Source organism: Mustelus asterias, chromosome 2 (assembly GCF_964213995.1).
Source record: "Mustelus asterias chromosome 2, sMusAst1.hap1.1, whole genome shotgun sequence".
NCBI classification, from domain to species: Eukaryota; Metazoa; Chordata; class Chondrichthyes; order Carcharhiniformes; family Triakidae; genus Mustelus; species Mustelus asterias.
The window spans coordinates 158963872-158984088 of record NC_135802.1 but is presented as its reverse complement, the minus strand read 5'-3'; the positions used below and the strand labels follow the sequence as shown (position 1 = coordinate 158984088).

At 46.7% G+C, this 20217-nt stretch overlaps 1 protein-coding gene across 3 annotated transcripts in view; it reads left to right on the top strand.

Annotated features, from left to right (window-relative positions):
* slc6a20 (solute carrier family 6 member 20) overlaps positions 1 to 20217 on the top strand; it is a 60459-nt gene that overhangs the window by 20909 nt on the left and 19333 nt on the right. For all 3 annotated transcript variants that reach the window (XR_013495647.1, XR_013495650.1, XM_078199698.1), the window contains exons 2-8: positions 2421 to 2561; positions 2664 to 2755; positions 3879 to 4106; positions 6273 to 6383; positions 10890 to 11131; positions 18269 to 18431; positions 19784 to 19991. Coding sequence is in view for 1 of the 3 variants with exons in the window: in XM_078199698.1 (XP_078055824.1) it covers positions 2421 to 2561; positions 2664 to 2755; positions 3879 to 4106; positions 6273 to 6383; positions 10890 to 11131; positions 18269 to 18431; positions 19784 to 19991 (1185 nt within the window). In the remaining 2 variants the exon portion in view is untranslated. The remainder of the gene's footprint in view (positions 1 to 2420; positions 2562 to 2663; positions 2756 to 3878; positions 4107 to 6272; positions 6384 to 10889; positions 11132 to 18268; positions 18432 to 19783; positions 19992 to 20217) is intronic.

Sequence of the window (20217 nt, the reverse complement as noted above, 5' to 3'; positions counted from 1 at the left end):
AGAGTTTGGAACTTGGGGGTGGCATAATTTCAGGATAAGGGGTTTGAACAGAGATGAGGAGATAGTTCCTCATTTAAAGGGGTGTGAATCTTTGGAATTCTTTACCGCGGGCACTGTGGGTACTTAATCATTGCGGAGATTCAGGTTGGAGGTCGGCAGATCTTTGAGGAATTGGACTGGCATGGGGAGCAGGTGGGGAAGCGGAGCTGAGATTGATCAGTCCTGAGTGGCGGAGTGTAGTCTCGGAGACAAATAGCCCACTCCTGCTCCTGTCTGTCCTATTTCTTATGCCTGCGTCACTCGGCTTGACGTCAGTGGAGTGAGCTTGCTTCGTGTATGAATTAATATTGCATGCAGGCCTGATGGCAGTGACTAGGACAACGGAACCCTGCGTAGCAAAAGGATGCTGTTAAAATTTTGCAGCTTATGTGCACATGATGAAGTAAAATGCTTCACCGTGAAGGTACATGAGTTATTCTGCCCGCAGCTATCATCTACTGGAAAGAACACTGTGTTCACAGTTTCACTGATGTTCTGTGTCACGGACAAAGCAGAGTTTGACACAAGATGTTAGTTAAAAGATTAATTGTGATTTAATCATTGGCTGCAGCATTCTGGGTTTTATTCCAAAAATGATGTGTTTGTGAAACGGTTCAGCCGCTCTGCTGTGGAGTGCAACACACGTGTCTCGCACCACTGGGCATGTTTCTGATTTTCATCCCTGTCATTGTACAGAGTCAGAGCGCGGGGCTGATCTTTTACCCCAGAGAAGGAGGGATCAGTGTGTTTCCCCAACTATCATAGATCTCCGAGTAGTTGACAGGGGAAGAGGAGGGGAGGAACTTTGGTTGGGGGGGGGGGGGGGGGAGGGGGGGGCAGCTTTCCAATCCTATCTTCTTGCACAGAATAAGGAAGCTACCCTGCATAATCCCATCTCTTTCCAAAGCTATGCCTCCCATTTCCAAACTCATCCCAATCACCTGTGTGCCTGTTGACCTCCAGTGACTCCCAGTCCAATGCCTCTATTTTAAATGTTGCATCTTTGTTTTTAAATCCCTCCCAGGGCCTTGTCCTTCCCTACCTCTGTAACCTCCTCCAGCCTCTACACCCCTCCCTATCTCTAACCTCCTCCCTATCTCTATAACCTCCTCCAGCCTCTACACCCCTCCCTATCTCTGTAACCTCCTCCCTATCTCTGTAACCTCCTCCCTATCTCTATAACCTCCTCCAGCCCCTACACCCCTCCCTATCTCTGTAACCTCCTCCCTATCTCTGTAACCTCCTCCCTATCTCTGTAACCTCCTCCCTATCTCTGTAACCTCCTCCCTATCTCTATAACCTCCTCCAGCCCCTACACTGCTCCCGATCTGTGTAACCTCCTCCAGCCTCGCCACCCTCGGAGATTTCTGCTTTGCTCCAATTCTGGCCTGCTCAGCATCCTTTATTTTAATGGCTTCAGCTGCCAAGGTTCTATGTGCTAGAATTCACTCCTTCCACCTTTCTGCCCATCTCTGCTCTGGAATTCACTCTCTCCATCCCTCTGCACACTTCTCCTCCTTAAAGCCTCCCTCTTTAGCCAAACCTCTGGGAATTTATCCCATTATCCCCATATATCACATTTTGATTAAGTTGCTCTTGTGACAAGGCACTATATAAATGCAAGTTGCTGTTGGTGGAGAGAGGACTCGAAGGGAAAATGGAGGCAAATATTGATGAACGTTGGTGAATATTTTAGTCCTGAAAGCCCAGTGGTGATGGATTGCAATGACTTCAATCAGGACATTGAAGTTGGCCTATTGGAATATGAACTCCCTGATTAAGGAGTTGGGCACCACAGGGACTGGGGTGTATTATTAACCTCTTTAATCACGTTTTAATTTGATGTTTTATGTTTCCTTTCCGCTTTGTCTTTTGTTTCGGGCGGTTCCCCTCCTTTTAGGGAACTGCCACTCTTGAGTTATCCCTAAATTAATTTGATTTTGTTTATTTGGTTGGACAGCAGATTAAGGAGTCAATTGATGGGCCAATCAGGGAGTCTTTTCCTTGTATTTAGCCGGGAGTGTCAGTTCCTCTGGCACTCCCGGAGGTAGACAGCTGACTGAGAACACTCTGTGTGCTGCTGTTGGAATCGAAAATGAAGGAACTTCTGTCTCCGAAGACTTATTACAGGATAGAACGTGAACCAATTATTATACAGTATTGTTAGCATTTATTTACAGTGATGCACATTGCAAACATAGATCTCCTAACCCAATAACCACAGTTTCAATCTGGTCCAATTTATAGGGGGCACAGGAGAACTCCCAGTTAATGCCCACCATCTGCATGCAATTAATAGGCAACTGAACCATATAGAACCAGAGTAATGTTTGTAAAACCCCTTCAATTTCCACAGCTAATCTTGTATTTGTCTCTTTCAGGTGGATTTTTAATTCCTTACGCGATTATGTTAATTGTGGAAGGACTTCCTTTGTTTTATCTGGAGCTGACGTTAGGCCAGTTGATGAGGAAAGGAAGCATTGGAGCCTGGAAGGGGGTGAACCCATATTTGGTTGGTGTCGGTAAGTAACTTCACCTTTGGTTCTCTTTCTTGAACTTTGACCCGGCGAGGTGAGCCAGTAATTTTGCCAAGTCACAATCTTTTCCCTGTTCCCCGTCCACAGGTGCAGGAAGTGTGGTGATATCATTCCTGGTCTGTGTGTACTACAACGCTATTGTATCATGGAGTCTTTGGTACCTGTTCCATTCGTTTGAGGTACGTAGAACCACAAATTGTTGCATTATTTGATTTATTATTGATGTGGAGATGCCGGCGTTGGACTGGGATGGGCACTTTAAGAAGTCTCACAACACCTGGTTAAAGTCCAATAGGTTTATCTGGAATCATGAGCTTTCAGAGCACTGCTCCTTTATCAGGTTCATCACTCACCTGAGGAAGGAGCAGCGCTGTGAAAGCTCGTGATTCCAAATAAACCTCTTGGGCTTTAACCTGGTGTTGTGATTTATTATTGTCACATGTATTGGGATACAATGAAAAGTATTGTTTTTTGCGTGCTATACAGACAAAGCATACCATTCATAGAGTACCTAGGGGAGAAGGAAATGAGAGGGTGCAGAATGTAGTGTTACAGTCACAGCTAGAGTATAGCGAAAGATCAACTTAATATAAGTAGCGAAAGATCAACTTAATATAAGTGTAGCGAAAGATCAAGTTGACCTTTTGCTACACTTATATTAAGGTAGGTCCATTCAAAAGTCTGACAGCAGCAGGGAAGAAGCTGTTCTTGAGTTGGTTGGTACATGACCTCAGGCTTTTGTATCTTTTTCCCGATGGAAGAAGGTGGAAGAGAGAATGTCCGGGGTGCGTGGGGTCCTTAATTATGCTGGCTGCTTTACCGAGGCAGCGGGAAGTGTAGACAGAGTCAATGGATGGGAGGCTGGTTTGCGTGATGGATTGGGCTACGTTCACGACCCTTTGTGTCCTCAGACACTTAGTGCCCCTTAGTGTCCTGGGATGCGTAGGTTAGAGGGATTAGTGGGTAAATATGTAGGGATATGGGGGTAGGGCCTGGGTGGGATTGTGGTCGGTGCAGACTCGATGGGCCGAATGGCCTCTTTCTGTGCTGTAGGGATTCTAAGATCCTAAGACTTTTGTATCTTTTTCCCAACGGAAGAAGGTGGAAGAGAGAATGTCCGGGGAGCGTGGGATCCAGTACATTCAGCCGACCAATAGTAATAACCTGTCCAATTGATACTCATTCCATTCCAATTAAATAAAATGCTGCTTTGTGTAAAAATAAAAACTCGCACAAGGGGGTGAAGTTTATTTATCCACATGGTTTTATTTGCATTAATATTTAGCCTTTTTGTTTGTGCAGAATCCTTTACCTTGGGCCAGTTGTCCTCCAAACAGCAACAATACTGGCATCGTGGAAGAATGTGCAAAGAGTTCAGCCACCGAATATTTCTGGTACAGGGAGACACTAAACATCTCTCCCACAATCAGTGATAGTGGCTCATTACATTGGGGCTTGATTCTGTGCCTCATCCTTTCCTGGCTGATAGTTTATCTTTGTATCATTAGAGGAACGGAATCCACTGGCAAGGTACGTGACTATCGGACTTTAGACGTCTCTGCAGCTGACACAGATAAAACAGAGGAGAATACTTTTCCAAAGAGACCTGTGGCTCGGGAAACTTTGCAAAGCCACCCCGTAATGAAACGGGTGCCCAGTATGTCTTTTAAAGATGATCGTTCAGCTTCTGTGTTGATGGACATGTCGCGCTGAGGGCTGTGTTTTCTCCAGAGTACGCACTTCAGCCTGACAGGCAGGGTCACTGTTCCGAGTGGTGATTCCTGTCAGGTAACAGAGAAGTTAATCTAGTAACGGTTTGAATAGTCCAGTCGCTCCACTTCAATGCTTATGAACCACAAGGTTTGCAGATTTGCTCCATCTGCACTTAAACATGTCCCAAATAAACACGGCCGAGTCAGCTGGATTCTTGTTTTGAAGGAAGTGGTTTACGTTTTTCCGTTTATTTATCACATTCACACTGTAATGAGGGTTACTGTGAAAACCCCCCAGTTGCCACACTCTGGCTGTTCGGGTACACTGAGAGAGAATTTAGCACGGCCAATGCACCCTAACCAGCACGTCTTTCAGACTGTGGGAGGAAACCGGAGCACCCGGAGGAAACCCACGCAGACACGGGGAGAACGCGCAGACTCCGCACAGACCCAAGCCGGGAATCAAACCCGGGTCCCTGGCGCTGTGAAACCACAGTGCTAACCACTGTGCCACCCTTGGAGAAACTGCAGCTCAGACAGAGTCTCTCTTGGGAATGTTAAAACAAATGTCATCTCCCTTTGTGTCAGCCTGCTGCTTGGTCCGGCGGTTTGGAGCCCGGTTGGGGAGTGGGTGGAGGTGGTGCATCGTGCATTTTGCCAGTATAATCAGCACAAGTTACTTTTCCTCAGTTGAAGACAGTTAGCTTGTAACTTGTGCCTAATCGTACCCCGTGCCCCAGCGCCTCACTCTTGTGACACTGTACGACTTTGCGAACTGGCCTGGCCCTCAGCATGGCTCCACTGCAGAGTTGGCAATCCTGGTTGGGAATATTCCTGGAGCTTTCATCATGCAATCTCAATCCTCCCAATGCCTGCGTTTCCCACACTGATCAGGTGACACGTCTGTCTGCCGTGCAACATCCTCTCAATGGAGAAAACAGCCGCGTTTTCCGATCAGCAACGTTTTATTTTAAGTAGCCAAACAAAAGTATTCTGAGGAAAGCGGCTGGCGAGCGATTTCCTCCCTGATCTTGCTGGCAACTGTGTCGAAGAGATTGGCCGTTGCTTGTTCCGAGCAGTCCTGGAGGGTTGACAATCCGACCATGCCCAGCCCAGCTGCGTTCGCAGTGCGGGGCAAGTGTCCCCTGTGGGACCTCCCCCGTGAGTGACGAGAAGCTGTCAGCACAGCGGCAGTGTTCCGTCTGCCACCTAGCCGGACCAAGCAGCAGGCTGACACAAAGGGAGATGACATTTGTTTTAACATTCCCAAGAGAGATGCTGGCCGAGCTGCAGTTTCTCCAAGGGTGGCACAGTGGTTAGCACTGCGGCCTCACAGCGCCAGGAATCCAATTCCTGGCTTGGGTCACTGTCTGTGTGGAGTCTGCACGTTCTCCACGTGTCTGCGTGGGTTTCCTCTGGGTCCTCCGGTTTCCTTCCACAGTCCAAAAGACATGCTGGTTAGGGTGCATTGGCTGTGCTAAATTCTCCCTCAGTGTATCCGAACAGCCGTCAGATTGTAGCGACTAGGGGATTTTCACAGTAATTTTATTGTAAGCCCACTTGCGACAAATAAATAAACTTTTTTTTGATTTGGGAAAGGGCACAAAGAGAGGGCGAGTTATCCATTATGATCTCATTCCTGACCCACAAAACCCCCGCCCTTTCCCAAATGTACCACTCCATTAAGAGCGTAAGGAGGCCATTTGGCCCTTCAAGTTAGTGCAACAGATGCAGATCTGAGCAGAAGCTGAAGAGTCTTGGGGTTGATTCCCCGCGGAGGGGCAGCACTCGCGAGGGGATTGTGTGAGTTGGGCAGTAGTTTTTTGCATCCTCCTCCCCAGCAGCCCCTGAAAGCACTCAGGGCTCCGTTAATAATAAAACTCCAGAATGGTTAACCATTTTGTAATGGGCAACACGGAACAAAAGCTTAAGTTGAAATGTGATTTATGAAAGGCAGATTCTAACCTCTTCCTCTTTGATACAGGTGGTCTATGTGACAGCTTGCTTTCCATATGTGGTGTTGATAATATTTCTGATTCGAGGAGTAACACTGCATGGAGCGGGGAATGGGCTGGCATACATGTTCACTCCAAAGGTATTGTATTGTCTTTGATAATATTAGTTTGCGGTTTATACTCCAGTTCAATAATTCTTACCCTTCGAACTGTCACACCAAAGCCATCAATAAAACCAATATCCATATCAGTGCTGAAGTGAGAGACACTTTGCTGCAATTTGATATTCTTGTGTTTGACCAGAGGGGTTGCAAGATGAGAATCTTCACCAACAAATCTCTCATTACTGCAGCGTTTCAGAATGTGTGTTGCCAAGCGACCGTTAATATTGATACTGTCCTGCAGTGAAAAGAAAGACTTGCATTTATATAGTGCCACTCGCTGCCTCAGTTCCAAATGATTTTGTTAGCCAATCAAACACTTTTGAAGGGTGGGTCACTGTAGAAAAGGTAGCAGCCAATTTGTGCACAGCAAGCTCCCATGCACAGCACTGTGAGAATGCTCAGTCTGTTTTGCCTGATGTCTTTTGGGGTAATAAATGCTGACTAGGACACCATAGATAACTCCCATCACTCCTGCCCTCTTCACAATAGCGCCAGGGAGTCTTTATATTCACCTGCCAAGGCCTGGGTGTGACGCCTCATTTAAAATGCAGCGCGTCCAGTAGGGTTGCACTCCCTCTGTACTTCCTGGGAGTGTCACCCCTTGGTGAACAAGCCCTGGCGCTTGAGACTTGAATCCGCAACCTTCAGACTCTCGGTGAGAGTCCCACATACAGCAGGAATGGCAAAGGAGTTTAATTCTTTTCAACTGTGGATGGCTCACTTCCCATTGTGGCTCCCAACCAGGCATTAGGCAGTGCAGTCAAACAGACGGATTATTCATCGACCTGTTTGGCACGATCAGTGATTTTATTTATTTATTTTAATGATGGAATGCAGCCTCTGGCAAGCAAGAGGACATCTCTTGTTACTACCCGAGTGTCAGGAATTCCAATGAGTCCAGGTCACAATTGACTACTGGTGTGATAATTGTGTCCCAACCCCCCCCCCCCCCCCCCCCCCCCGCGGTGCCTCACCATTCAAAAAGACAAAGGGCCCCAGTCTCCTGACATTGGAGAATCCAACAAGGCACCAAGCTATGAAAGTCCCAGCCCAAAGTCTCTCAGCTCCCAGCCGTAGCACTTACGATTTGGATTGTGTCTATGCTGAAGGGATGGACTAATACCCTGACTCCGAGTGCCCTGGAGTGCCCACATTCTCCAACTCGGTAAAGACACTCGACAGGATGTATATTTCCCTGAGGCTGTTCCCCCAATCCTCTACCTCTTTCGATTAAACCGCAAGCTGGGCAACAACAAGGAGCTGAGTTTCTGTCCTGAAAGTTGCATCACTGGCTGGCACAGTGATTAGCACCGCTGCCTCACAGCTCCAGGAACCGGGGTTCGATTCCCAGCTCGAGTCACTGTCTGTGTGGAATTTGCACGTTCTCCCCGTGTCTGCGTGGGTTTCCTCCGGGTGCTCCGGTTTCCTCCCACAGTCCAAAGATGTGCAGCTTAGATGGATTGACCATGCTAAGTTGCCCCTTAGTGTCCCGAGACATGCAGGTCAAGTGGATTAGCCATGATAAATGTGTGGGGTTACTGGGATAGGGCAGGGGAGAGGCCTGGGTATGTTACTTTATGAGAGAGTCAGTGCAGACACAATGGGCTGAATGGCCTCTTCTGCACTGTCGGGATTCTATGTATATTCTATAAGATATTAAGAAAACCTATTCAGGTTAATTTACCATTCCCGGGGGGGTTGATGTTTTTAAAAAATTCATTCATGAGATGTGGACTGGCCAGCCTTTATTGCCCTTCCCCAGTTGCCCTTTGAGAGGTGAGCTGCCTTCTTGAACTTCTGCTGTCCCTGGGGTGTAGGTTCTCCCACAGTGCTGTTTGGGAGTGAGTTCCAGGATTTTGACCCAGTGAAGGAATGGACGATATATTTCCAAGTCAGGATGGTGTGCGAGTTGAAGGGGAAGATGCAGGGGGTGGTGTTCCCATGTGCCTGCTGCCCTTGTCCTTCTGATTTGATTTGATTTGATTTGATTTGATTTATTATTGTCACATGTATAGGGATACAGTGAAAAGTATTGTTTCTTGTGCGCTATACAGACAAAGCATACTGTTCATAGAGAAGGAAAGGAGAGCGTGCAGAATCTAGTGTTACAGTTACAGTTAGGGTGTAGCGAAAGATCAACTTAATGCGAGGTGGGTCCATTCAAAAGTCTGACAGCAGCAGGGAAGAAGCTGTTCTTGAGTTGGTTGATACGTGACCTCAGACTTTTGTATCTTTTTCCCAACGGAAGAAGGTGGAAGAGAGAATGTCCGGGGTGCGTGGGGTCCTTGATTACGCTGGCTGCGTGATAATGCACTCCAGTTCACAGAAGGCCTGAAGCGATGGTGACACCATGTGCTCCCTCTCCAGGGTCACCCAGATGCCTGGATCTGTTTATGGTCACTTTGGCCAGGTCCAGATGCAGGATAAGCAGGGGGTCAGTCCCCTGACCTGCCCCCACCACCCCAGATCAGGAGCTTGGGCCTGAGGCACAAATCCTATGGGTAGCTTGGTCTATGCGAACAATGACTCCCATGGATAGCTTCCAGCTGACCTTGTGGTTATCAGGATGTGGTTCCTGCAGTTCCAGCAGCAACCGCTTCTCTGCATTGTGCTGTATATTTCACCGAAAGCTCCCCTTTGAAATTCTAATCCCCTCCAGCCCAGAATGGAGGTATCTGCTGGTGTTTGCCACTGGGAGTGGATGGTACAGGGCTGTGTGGGGTACTGGGACCTCCTCCACTTCCAATCAATAACAGAAGACAATATATTACGAGTTTGTGTGAAGGCGCACTGTGGAAACATTGCTGTAGTAGCAGGACATTGTTTTATATTATCGTGGAATGCTTGAGTGTTCGCAGGTCTGTAGTATAAATTGTTGTGATTGTTTGATTCTTGCATTTGTCCTGATGAGTGCAAGATGAAAAACTTCGGCAACTCTTTTCCCGCAGGATTCAGGTTTCCGGCCATCAAATTTCAGCAGTCTTTTCTGGTATCGTTATTGGTTATTTTTCAATCCAGCCTCTCAGGTTTGCCTTGCTTGTAGGTTTTAGGCAGCAGGACTGGTGTTTAATCAACTTGGCTTTGGGGTGATATTTCCACAGCCTGACGTGCGAGGTACAGGGACCTTGGCCTGAGCCTAGTCCGATCCAACAGCCTCGGGATGGAGTCCAGTGGAATTGTGAAGAGGGAAAAAAAAAACCCAGCTCTGAAGAGCTTAATGGAAACCTGCACCTCGAGCCAAGTTGTCACATGTTCTGGTGGGATTGTAGGAATTTAATCCTGGCCTGGATTCAATAGACGGCCCAATCAGTCGCTTCCACTCCCATTAGTGAATTCAATCTGCCCTTTACAAAAAAAAACATGAAGCTGAAGGAATGTTCTGGAAAATTACAGAATGAAAACATTTGGCTTGAGGAAAGGACCATATCTAAATGTACCTTAAAACCGTGGAAAGATATCCGACACCTCCCAGCTAATCGCAGAGTCAAAGGCAGTTTTAATATGGGGGGAGAATAAGTTCTTTGGTCAATTACACTGACCTCTTAATATCCAGTTTTATAGAATTGTGTCGAATTCTATTCTCCAGATCACATTTTCTCAGCATAAATTGGAACGCCCCTAGAGACTTCCTCCACCTTTCACGCGGAAAGTCTAGTTCTTCGCCCACGCTGTTTACCGTGTGATTTTTTTTTTTTTGGTGAGCCTGTCCAAAAGGAATCTTATTCCCGGAACCCTCTATTTATTATCCAGTCATGCATCTTAATTTTCCAGCCATTTTATTTCCTGAAGACTTGAGCTGGCTTCAGCTATCCTAATGCAAGTTTGAAATGCAAAGGGCCCCAGGGATTTCGGATAAGGGTTTCACAACGTGGAGTTTATTCCGTTTTAGCCCATAAGTTATAGGAGCAGAAATAGGCCATTTGGCCCATCGAGTCTGCTCCGCCATTCAATCATAGCTGATAAGTTTCTCAATCCTTTTTTTCCTAGCCTTTGGTCCCCATACCAATCAAGAACCTATCTATCTCTGATTTAAATACACTCAATGACCCGGCCTCCACAGCCTTCTGTGGCAATGAATCCCACAGATTCACCACCCTCTGGCTGAAGAAATTCCTCCTCATCTCGGTTCCAAACTCTGAGGCTGTGTCCTTGGATCCTAGCCTCTCCTACTGATGGAAACATCTTCCCATTTTGTGTTTTGTGCATGCCTTTTATTTCCTGATTTCCCAGGACGCCTTATTCCCAGTATCTTTTCAAAATGAAGAGGCCAGTTTAAGAATTCTGATCAATTCTTATTCTCAGTATCCTTTGAAAAAGGAGAAGCCAGTTTAAGAAACTCTGATCAATTCTAAGAACGTTTAGCTGTTCCGGAAACTAAACTTTGAATCTCTGGTGCAGCCTGTAGCGTAGAGTGTGGCCCTCTGTGGTATGTGCCGTTCTTGCCGCAAGTCTAGCTGAACCTTGTTGTGCGCTGATCCTCAGGTTGAGCAGTTGATGGACCCGAAATCTTGGATTGACGCAGCCACACAGATCTTCTTCTCTCTTGGCCTGGGATTTGGGAGTCTGATCGCGTTTGCAAGTTACAACCAGAAAAACAACAACTGTGAGAAACAAGCAGTTATGATTGCTTTAATTAACAGTCTGACATCCGTATTTGCCAGCGTTGTCACTTTTGCCATATATGGTTTCAAAGCTACATATAATTATGAAAGCTGTCTTGAAAGGTAAGAGTATGTAATAGGCAGAATCTCGCTCTCACACCCTAGCTCTTTCCCCCTCTCTCCTCATTATTTTTATTTTGTTCTCTATCTCTCCTTTCTTGCTTTTTATTTTGCCCTTTTCCTGTGCTGTCTCTTGCACTCTTTTTCTCTCTCTTTGTGTCTCTTCCCTTCCACATTGCTTGGCAGTCTAGCCTTCCTCGCTATACCGGAGCGAATCTCAAAACCGTTTAAAAGCAGTGTAAGTAGCAGCAATACATGACCCACTACACCCAGCCAGGCAAGTGCGCACACACACTCACTCACTCACAGCTGTGGCAGATGGATTTCAGCCTAGCCAGTCTTTGGATCGGGAAGGGGCTTTAGAGGCGGGAACTTTCTAAATGGTGAGGGTGGGTGGGTCTGGGGGGAGCTGAGAGTGGTGTGGTGCCAGGTACACAGTTCATTAAACTGTCATGAACAAGTACAGTAAATAAGTCATTGAGATTAAAGGATTAATGGCCTTTATATCTCGGGGACTAGAATACGGGGGTGCGGGAGGGGTGGGATTTGGGGGAGCAGGTGGAGAATGGGGGTGGGATGGAGTGGTAAAAGCCCTGTGTCAGCTTTACAAAGCTGACCCACACTTGGAGTCACTGAGGGCGGTTGTGGGCACCACACCTTGGGAAGGAGATATTAGCCTTGGAGGGATCTAGTGTGGATTTACCGGGAAGACTCCAAAGTTTAAACTCTGAGGACACATACAGAAGTTGGGTTTGTTTTTTTTCCCCTGCTTTATGGCAGGTTAAGGGGCGAGTAGATTAAAGTTTTCTGAGATTTTAATGGTTAATGGACTGGGGGGTCGAACAATTGGAGCCTGACCTGTCAGGAGCAAAATTAGGAAACACTTTTTCTACACACACAGAATGGTAAAAGTTTGGAACTCTTGCATAAGTGGCAATTGTTGGATTGTTAATGTTAATGGATTGCTAGATGTTGTTGACTAGAGGGATTAAAGGATATGGGGCAATGGTGGGGGTGAGGGGGGTGGTATATGGAGTTAGGTTGCTGATCAGCCATGATTTCATTGAATGGCGGAACAGGCTTGAGGGGCCAAATGGCCTCCTCTCTGTTCTTGTGTTCCTATGTCCTAAATTCCCATCAGCCCAAGGGCGAGGCGGACACGCCTCCTCATTGCCCTGGTCCAGTCCCTCCTTGCAAACCCATTGGGAATGATCGATTCTGCATTCGGCAGCACCCGGGAAACTCCAAGGAAAACCAGTTAGCAACCTGGAGCTGTGATGATTTACTCATCTGGTTTTCCAGTGGGATGGCTGGTTGCTGTTCTGGAGGGGCTAATAAATATACTAATGTCACTGAAGTGCATTAAAGAAATGAGTATATCCCAATTTGGTAGCATATCATGACATTTATACAAGTGGCCCAAACCTATGTGATATAAATAAGTATCTCAATACAGGGGAGATGTGATTAACAAGTGAACATTTCTTCATTAAGCCTTGGACGTATAAAGATGAATTGTGTAGCATCTCGCACACTCCATGATGTAGCATTCTTGAAGGCACTTAATTATGAAGTGTCCTGGGGAGAACTGATGGAATAGACACACAGACTCCCACTGTTTAATTAAACCCATCCTAATATGGCCAAAAACCTCAGTTTCTCAGGGTATCGTTGGGGGGCATGATCCCAGCCATAAAACCCTCCATCTGTGGGGCCAGAGGGATCGCTATGGCGCAGAATGGTGCGAGGGTGGCACACTGCAACTCTGCCCGCCTACCACTGTAGGAGAGAGGCCCGGGGCCAACTGGGGAATTTTTACGCAAATATTATCTCGCTTTCTCCTCTAGTTTGGACGACCACAGCCAGGGGAATGCCCATTCTCACCCATCTCGGTCCGCTTGACGCACTGGTCTCCAGTATTATATACCGGTCCTCAAGTCGGACAAGAAGAAACTGCTGATGCTCGGAGACCCTGCATCTCGCTCTCACCCATCGGTAACACGTAACCTCGCGCGGGGCAGGCAGAGAATCGGCCCAACGGGTTCACTGCTGTTTTCCAGCTACCCTCCTGCTGGGATTACAGTGGAACCCGCTGTCGGTTTTATTTAGGTCTCGTTGTTCTTGGTGGAGCCGAGGAACATGTGGGTGATTCTGTGGGCTGTCCGCGGGTTGAAGCCTTTCACATTAACATGGTTAACGGCCACCATCCTGAATTGGACATACACCATTCTTCCTTCGTAATTGCAGGGCCAACACCACAGTGGACGTCTCCTCAGTGGAGGGGTTCAGAGAGGTTGAGCATCACCTTCTCCGAGCACCTAAGGATGGGGCAATAAATGCCCCCCCCCGTACCCATAATTACCCACGTCCCAGAAACAAATTAGAAAAGATGTCACTTGGGACACCCCTTCAATGTCATAGAATCAAGAAATCGTTGATGGTAAACTGAACTCCAAGGGGTAAGCTATGAGGAGGGATTAAGTATACCTGGGGTTATATTCCCCGGAATTGAGAAAGCTAAAGGGTAATTTGATCAAAACTTCTTAAGATATTAAGGGGAACAGACGAGGCTGATTGGGAGAAGCCATTTGCAGTGGTTGGGGAGCCTTTGACTAGGGGGTATAGCCAAAGCACCAGAGCTAAATCTTCCTGGAGTGAAATTTGGAGCCACTCAACAAGATGGCGGGGGTTTGGAGCACTCGGGCGCAAACAGCGATCGATGCTCAAATAATTATTAATTTGAAAACTGCGGCTGATAAATTTTTGTTAACCAAAGGTATGAAGGGACACAGAGCAAAGACAGGAAAATGGGATTAGGTCACTGAGCAGCCGTGGTCTCATTGAACGAGGGTGAAACAGACTCAATGGCTTCCTCTTGTTTCTGTGTTTCTATGTACCATTTTAATTGTTTTTAAAAAGCATTATCTTTGTAGTTTGATCTCATCGCAGTCAATAGACTGAGTGCCTCTATTACATAACATGTCTTGAGAAACCTGAGAACTGAGGTTTGTTTTTAACTGCTATATAAAAATGTACGGAAATGAATTGTAAAATGATTGCAAGACTGTTGAACTGACATTCTAATTCTATTGATATTAACAGGAAATGTATTTGGGAAGCTTGGTGATAGTGAGTGGGAGTTAGCTGGATAGGAGGAGAATACCAGAGATGTTCCTCTAACCCAGAAATATAAGAAGGAATAAGAGAAAATCTTTTTTGACCAACCTTACTCAATTTTGCAGGGAGATACTGGAGAAGATTACACAACACTAATGCAGTAGACCTGATCTTCTGTACGGTGGCACTGTGGTTAGCACTGCTGCCTCAAAGAGCCAGGGACTAGGGTTCGATTCCCGGCTTGGGTCACTGCCTGTGCGGCGTCTGCACATTCGCCCCGTGTCTGCGTGGGTTTCCTCCGGGTGCTCCGGTTTCCTCCCACAGTCCGGAAGACGTGCTGGTTAGGTGCATTGGCCATGCTAAATTCTCCCTCAGTGTACCCGAACAGGCGCCGGAGTGTAACGACCAGGGGATTTTCACAGTAACTTAAGTGCAGTGTTGATATAAACTTAGTAGTGATACCAATAAATAAACTTAAAATAATCCATCTGGATTTGCTAAATGCCCTTATTAAGGTGCCCCATAATCAACTCTGGAATAAGCTCAAAGGAACTCACTGGATGGAGTTCTCACTGGAACGACGGAGGTTAAGGGGCGACTTGAAAGAAGTCTACAAGATTATGAGGGGCATGGACAGAGCGGATAGTCAGAAACTTTTTCCCAGGGTGGAAGATTCAATTACCAGAGGGCATAGGTTTAAGATGCAAGGGGCAAGGTTTAAAGGAGATGCACGAGGCAAGTTTTTTACACAGAGGGTGGTGGGTGCCTGGAACTCGCTGCTGGGGGACGTAGTGGAAGCAGATACGATAGTGAGTTTTAAGGGGCGTCTGGACAAATGAATAGGATGGGAATAGAGGGATATGGTCCCCGGAAGGGTAGGGGGTTGTAGTTCAGGTTGGCAGCATGGTCGGTGCAGGCTTGGAGGGCCTGTTTCTGTGCTGTAATTTTCTTTGTTCCTTGTTCTTTGTTCTTTGATGGGGAGTCGGGGGACATGTGGCAAAATGGATTGCTAGCGAGTGGGAATACATGGTAGTTATTCAGTGTTGGAAGTGGTGTTCGACAAGGATCAGTGCTGGAACCACCACTGTTCACAATTTGCATCAGCGATTTGGACTTTGGAACCAAAAGCTCAATTTCTAAATTTGCGAATGCCATCAGATTGGGGAGGGGAGGTGATAGGTCACTGCTGAGGAGGGCAGCAATAAACTGCAGGAGGGCAGCTGGCAGAATGAGCGCACAATTGACAAATGAAGTTCAGGCACAGACGAATGCGAGCTCGTACATTCTTTGCAGGACAAATATGCAGATCACTTATTACTTGGAAGGGTCAAGTGTAGGTGGAGCAGAGGAACAAAGAGATCTCAGAATACAAATACATCAATCACTAAAAGTTGTACCACGGCCCAGTAAAGCTGTACAAAAACAAATCAAGCACTAGGATTTATTTCTAGAAGGACAAAATTGAAAAATAGCAAAGTTAAGCTAAATCTTTATCAAATCTTGGGAATACAGTTCTGGTCGCACTGTTATTAAAAGGATATTGATACACTGGAGAGAGGCTGCAGAGAATATTTACAGGGGTGATACTGGAAATGTGGACGTACACGCTATTAATGGATTGATGAGTTGGGCCTCTTCTCTCAAAGAACAAAGGGTGGGGCCTAGGGGAGGGTGGGGGTTGGGGGGAGGCGTTGGGGTGACCTATTGAAGGTCTTTAAAAATTGCAAATGGTTTACAGAACCAAAAGTAAGCATGTTTTCTGCTTTGGGGAGAAGCCTAGCTAGAGGCCGCTAATATCAGATAGTCACCAAGAAATCCAATAAGGAATTCAGAAGAAGCTTCTTTACCCAGAGAGCGGGGAGAAGGTGGAGCTCACTCCCACAGGGAGTTGGTTGAATATCGATGCTGTTAAGGGGCATCAGGCACGCAAATGGGGAGAAGGGAACGGAGGGTTATGATGATAAATTGAGATGAGAAGAGGTGAGAGGGAGGCTCAAGTAGAGCATAAGCGCCCAGGATGGACAGGTTGGGTTGAATGGCCTGTTTCTGTACCATACATCCTATGCAATCATTGGTAATAGTGCGAAGGTGGATAAGTTGTCAATGTCTTGTGAGATCCTAACATGATTGAGATGTTTTGTTAGAGCGTTCTATATTTTTATCTTGTGCTTGATGACAATGTTATTCAATGTTTTCACGTACGTAAGGTGTTGGCCAAGCTGACAGGAAAGAGATGGTGAGTGGCTTGTAGTGACCAATGAGTGCTCAGTGTCTTACAGCACAGAGCCCTCTTGCAACGACAAAGAAAATGGGGGCTTTCAAATTTGTTTTGAATGGGTGTTGCTGGGTGGCGATAAAAGGGTGGGTACGATGACTCTTTAGGAGAATAACTCAACTTCCTGCGGGTTCAGCCATGGAAGTCCTGGAGACAGAGAGAGAGAGTGGGGGGGCAGCTTGAGTGTGTTCAGCTTAGAGGAAGTAGGAAAGACAGATTGAGATCTAGACTTTCCTTCCGCTTACGGCCCAATTCTCACAACTTCTGGGAGCGGCACGGTTGGCGGCATGGTGGCACAGTGGTTAGCATTGCTGCCTCAGCGCCAGGGACGCGAGTTCGATTCCCGGCTTGGGTCACTGTCTGTGTGGAGTTTGCACGTTCTCCCAGTGTCTGCGTGGGTTTCCTCCGGGTGCTCCGGTTTCCTCCCACAGTCCAAAGATGTGCTGGTTAGGTGCATTGGCCATGCTAAATTGCCCCTTAGTATCAGGGGGATTAGTAGGGTAAATATATGGGGTTGTGGGGATAGAGCCTGGGTGGGATTGTGGTCGGTGCAGATTCGATGGGCCAAATGGCCTCCTTCTGCACTTAGGAATTCTATGATTCAATGAACTACAGAGCAGCATAATGAAATATGGAGTTGGGTTGACCCTGGGCTGGATCTAAAGCCACTGTGGCAATACCAAAATTGTTCATCCCTGAGATGGAACTAGTAAATCCCAATCCTGCCTCTCAGTCAGAAACTACCTGTGTCGCTACATGACCTGACCTACATGTGACTCCAGTTCCCACATTCCATGGGTGCCTCTTAAGGCCCACCCCACAAAATTATTTGTCTGCATTTTACTTAAGCAAAGAGCGTCCACAATCTTTGTATCCACTTTAAATGTTGTTATGGCAACAGCCACCCACCCCGCCACAGTTTCCTGTACATTTGCCCGTAACCCAAGGTTCTTGTGGGTCATTAGACAGAAGTTGACTGGGCAGAAATCCAAATACCAGCGATTAACAAAACAAATGCAGCCACTTGAGCCCATTGAGTAGACGGATGCCACAAATCCTGAAGCTATCCAGAGAATCTAGTCCCTGCCATCTGGGCTTTGTTACAAGATGTCACACATACACAAACTGCAGACTACTCGGCAATGAATCTAAAATAGTAAGCAGTCATTCTGTACGTAAGGCAGGAAGGAATAGAAAGATAAAACTGATAGGATTAGGAAAATAGCCCATTCCTCTGTTGTAAACCCATTAATCCTTTAGCACAAGTGGTGAATCTGTGGAACTCTTTGCCGCAGAAGGCTGGGGAGGCCAGGTCATTGAGTGTCTTTGAGACAGAGATAGATAGGTTCTTGATTAGTAAGGGGATCAGGCCTTTTGGGGAAAAGGCAGGAGAATGGGAATGAGAAAAATATCAGCCATGATTGAATGGCAGAGCAGACTCGATGGGCCGAGTGGCCTAATTCTACTCTTATGTCTTATGGCTAAGTCCATGCTGAGAAACATAGAGATCAAGTGTAAATCCACTCCACCTGAATAAAGTTGAAATAAAAATGACAGTCCAGAGTAGATATAAGAGTGTTTTGAGTGTGTAATCTAATCAAGAGGCCAGTTAGAAGAAGACTTTGACATTATCTTGTCTTTAACAGTATGTTAAAGTTTAGTAGCCACTCCTAGTTATTGGTTGACTATTTGTGCTGATTGTGGATTGCTTACCTTTGGAACTCACTATTGGTGTGTCTCGTTGACAGGATGATGCTACTGCTAACAAACACTTTTGACCTCAAGGAAACCGCGATAACAAAGGACACTCTTCAGCATTGGATGTCATTCCTGAATACAACACAATACGACAAATTTTCAACAATTGCTGCACAGATTGAATCCTGTGACCTACAGTCGCACTTGGACACGGTAAATAAGTTCCGCCCTTTTAAGGTGGGAGACCCCTTTATAACAAACGGAAGCTGATATCTGTAAAGGCCCGGGGAGGAATTGGTTGCAGCTGTTCAACTGTGTGATACGTCACAACTGCATCTGACTTTGTCCTTGCCAGACACTGCAGAGATTGCTGAAATACTTTTTCAGAGAGAGATTTCTGACCGTGCTACAGTGTTTTTGATCCCCCCGCCCCATCCCCATTTCTAGCCCTCAGATGGTGAAACTTAATGCAGCTTTGATCCTTATCCCCTTACCCCAGGTGAGGTGGTCGAACACTAGCTGTGTTTTTCTTTATCCATTTGTGGGACATGGGCGTCGCTGGCTGGGCCAACATTTATTGCCCATCCCTAGCTGCGCTTACTGAGTGGCTTGCTGGGCCATTTCAAAGGGCAGTTGAGCGTCAACCACATTGTTCTGGCTCTGGAGTCACATGTAGGCCAGACCAGGTAAAGATGGCAGATTTCCTTCTCCAAATGACATCGGTGAACTAGATGGGTATTTAGCGATTTCGATCTGGGGCCATTTTGTTTTCTTTAGCCCAGTGACACCAGGTGGGCTGCATCGCCCCAGTGAGCCAGCAGGGAGGGGAGGTTTAGGATCGCTATGGATCCCTCTAAATCCTGGAGTACGTTAGGCTATCCTCAGCGTTTCAGCTCCAATCCTGCCCCTGGAAGTCACGAGCTCTGAGATTAGAAATTATGTCTTAGTTTGGAATCACATAGCAGCTTAAAGGTAGCACAGGGGAGAACGGAAAATGTTCATAAGGTCAAAGATCAGATTAGCTTCAGTTGAAGCATTTAAAAGGGAATTAGACTGTTATCTGGAAAGGGCGAATGTGCAGGGTCACAGGGGAGAAGGCCGGGGCCAGGCACTAATTGCTCATTCGGAGAGCCAGTGTGGATGTGATGGGCCAAATAGCCCCCTACTGTACCGTGACGATTCTGTGAACACAAAAGGGAACCCAACAGCCTTTGTGGATAAGAAAATAATGTGTCCAGGGAAAGGGGCAAGGTCATGGCTGTGGTGCTAAGTACTTTTTTTACATGTCATCGAGAAAGAAGTGGACTTGTCAAATGTCACAGGAAAGGAGGTGACAGTAGAGAAATTGGATCGGATAAAAATAGATCTTAAGGAGGTACTTACATGGAGAACTGCACTCAAAGTGGGGAAGCTACAAAGTTTGGGATGGGATGCAGAGAGAGCTCTGGATTGAGAGAGCTCTGTTCACAGTATGTTTGTGGTCCCAGATTGGAACCAAAGGTTTTATATATATACATATAGTGTATTTTTTAATATTTACGGAGTTTGTCTTTTTTTCTCTCTAGGCTGCGGAAGGCACTGGGCTTTCATTTATAGTTTTCACAGAAGCAATTGTGAATATGCCAGGCCCGTCTCAGATCTGGTCAATATTATACTTTCTAATGTTATTGATGCTGGGTATTGGAAGCATGTTGGGAAATACAGCGGGAGTTATCACTCCTCTCAGTGACATGAAGATCATCTCCAAGTATTTACCGAGGGAGGTCATGATAGGTAAGATTCCGGAGCTTTCTACACTTTTACCCGTCGGCAGCAGGGGATAATGGTGCTGAAGGAAGGGAAATCTTTCCGGTTGGCATTGGCATCACCGACTCTCAGCTCGGGAGAGAGGCAGGCGGGACGTAGAGTAACACTCCCGGGTTGCGGAGCGGGGTGTAGAGTAACAATCCTGAGTTGCGGAGTGGGGTGTAGAGTAACAATCCTGGGATGCAGAGCGGGG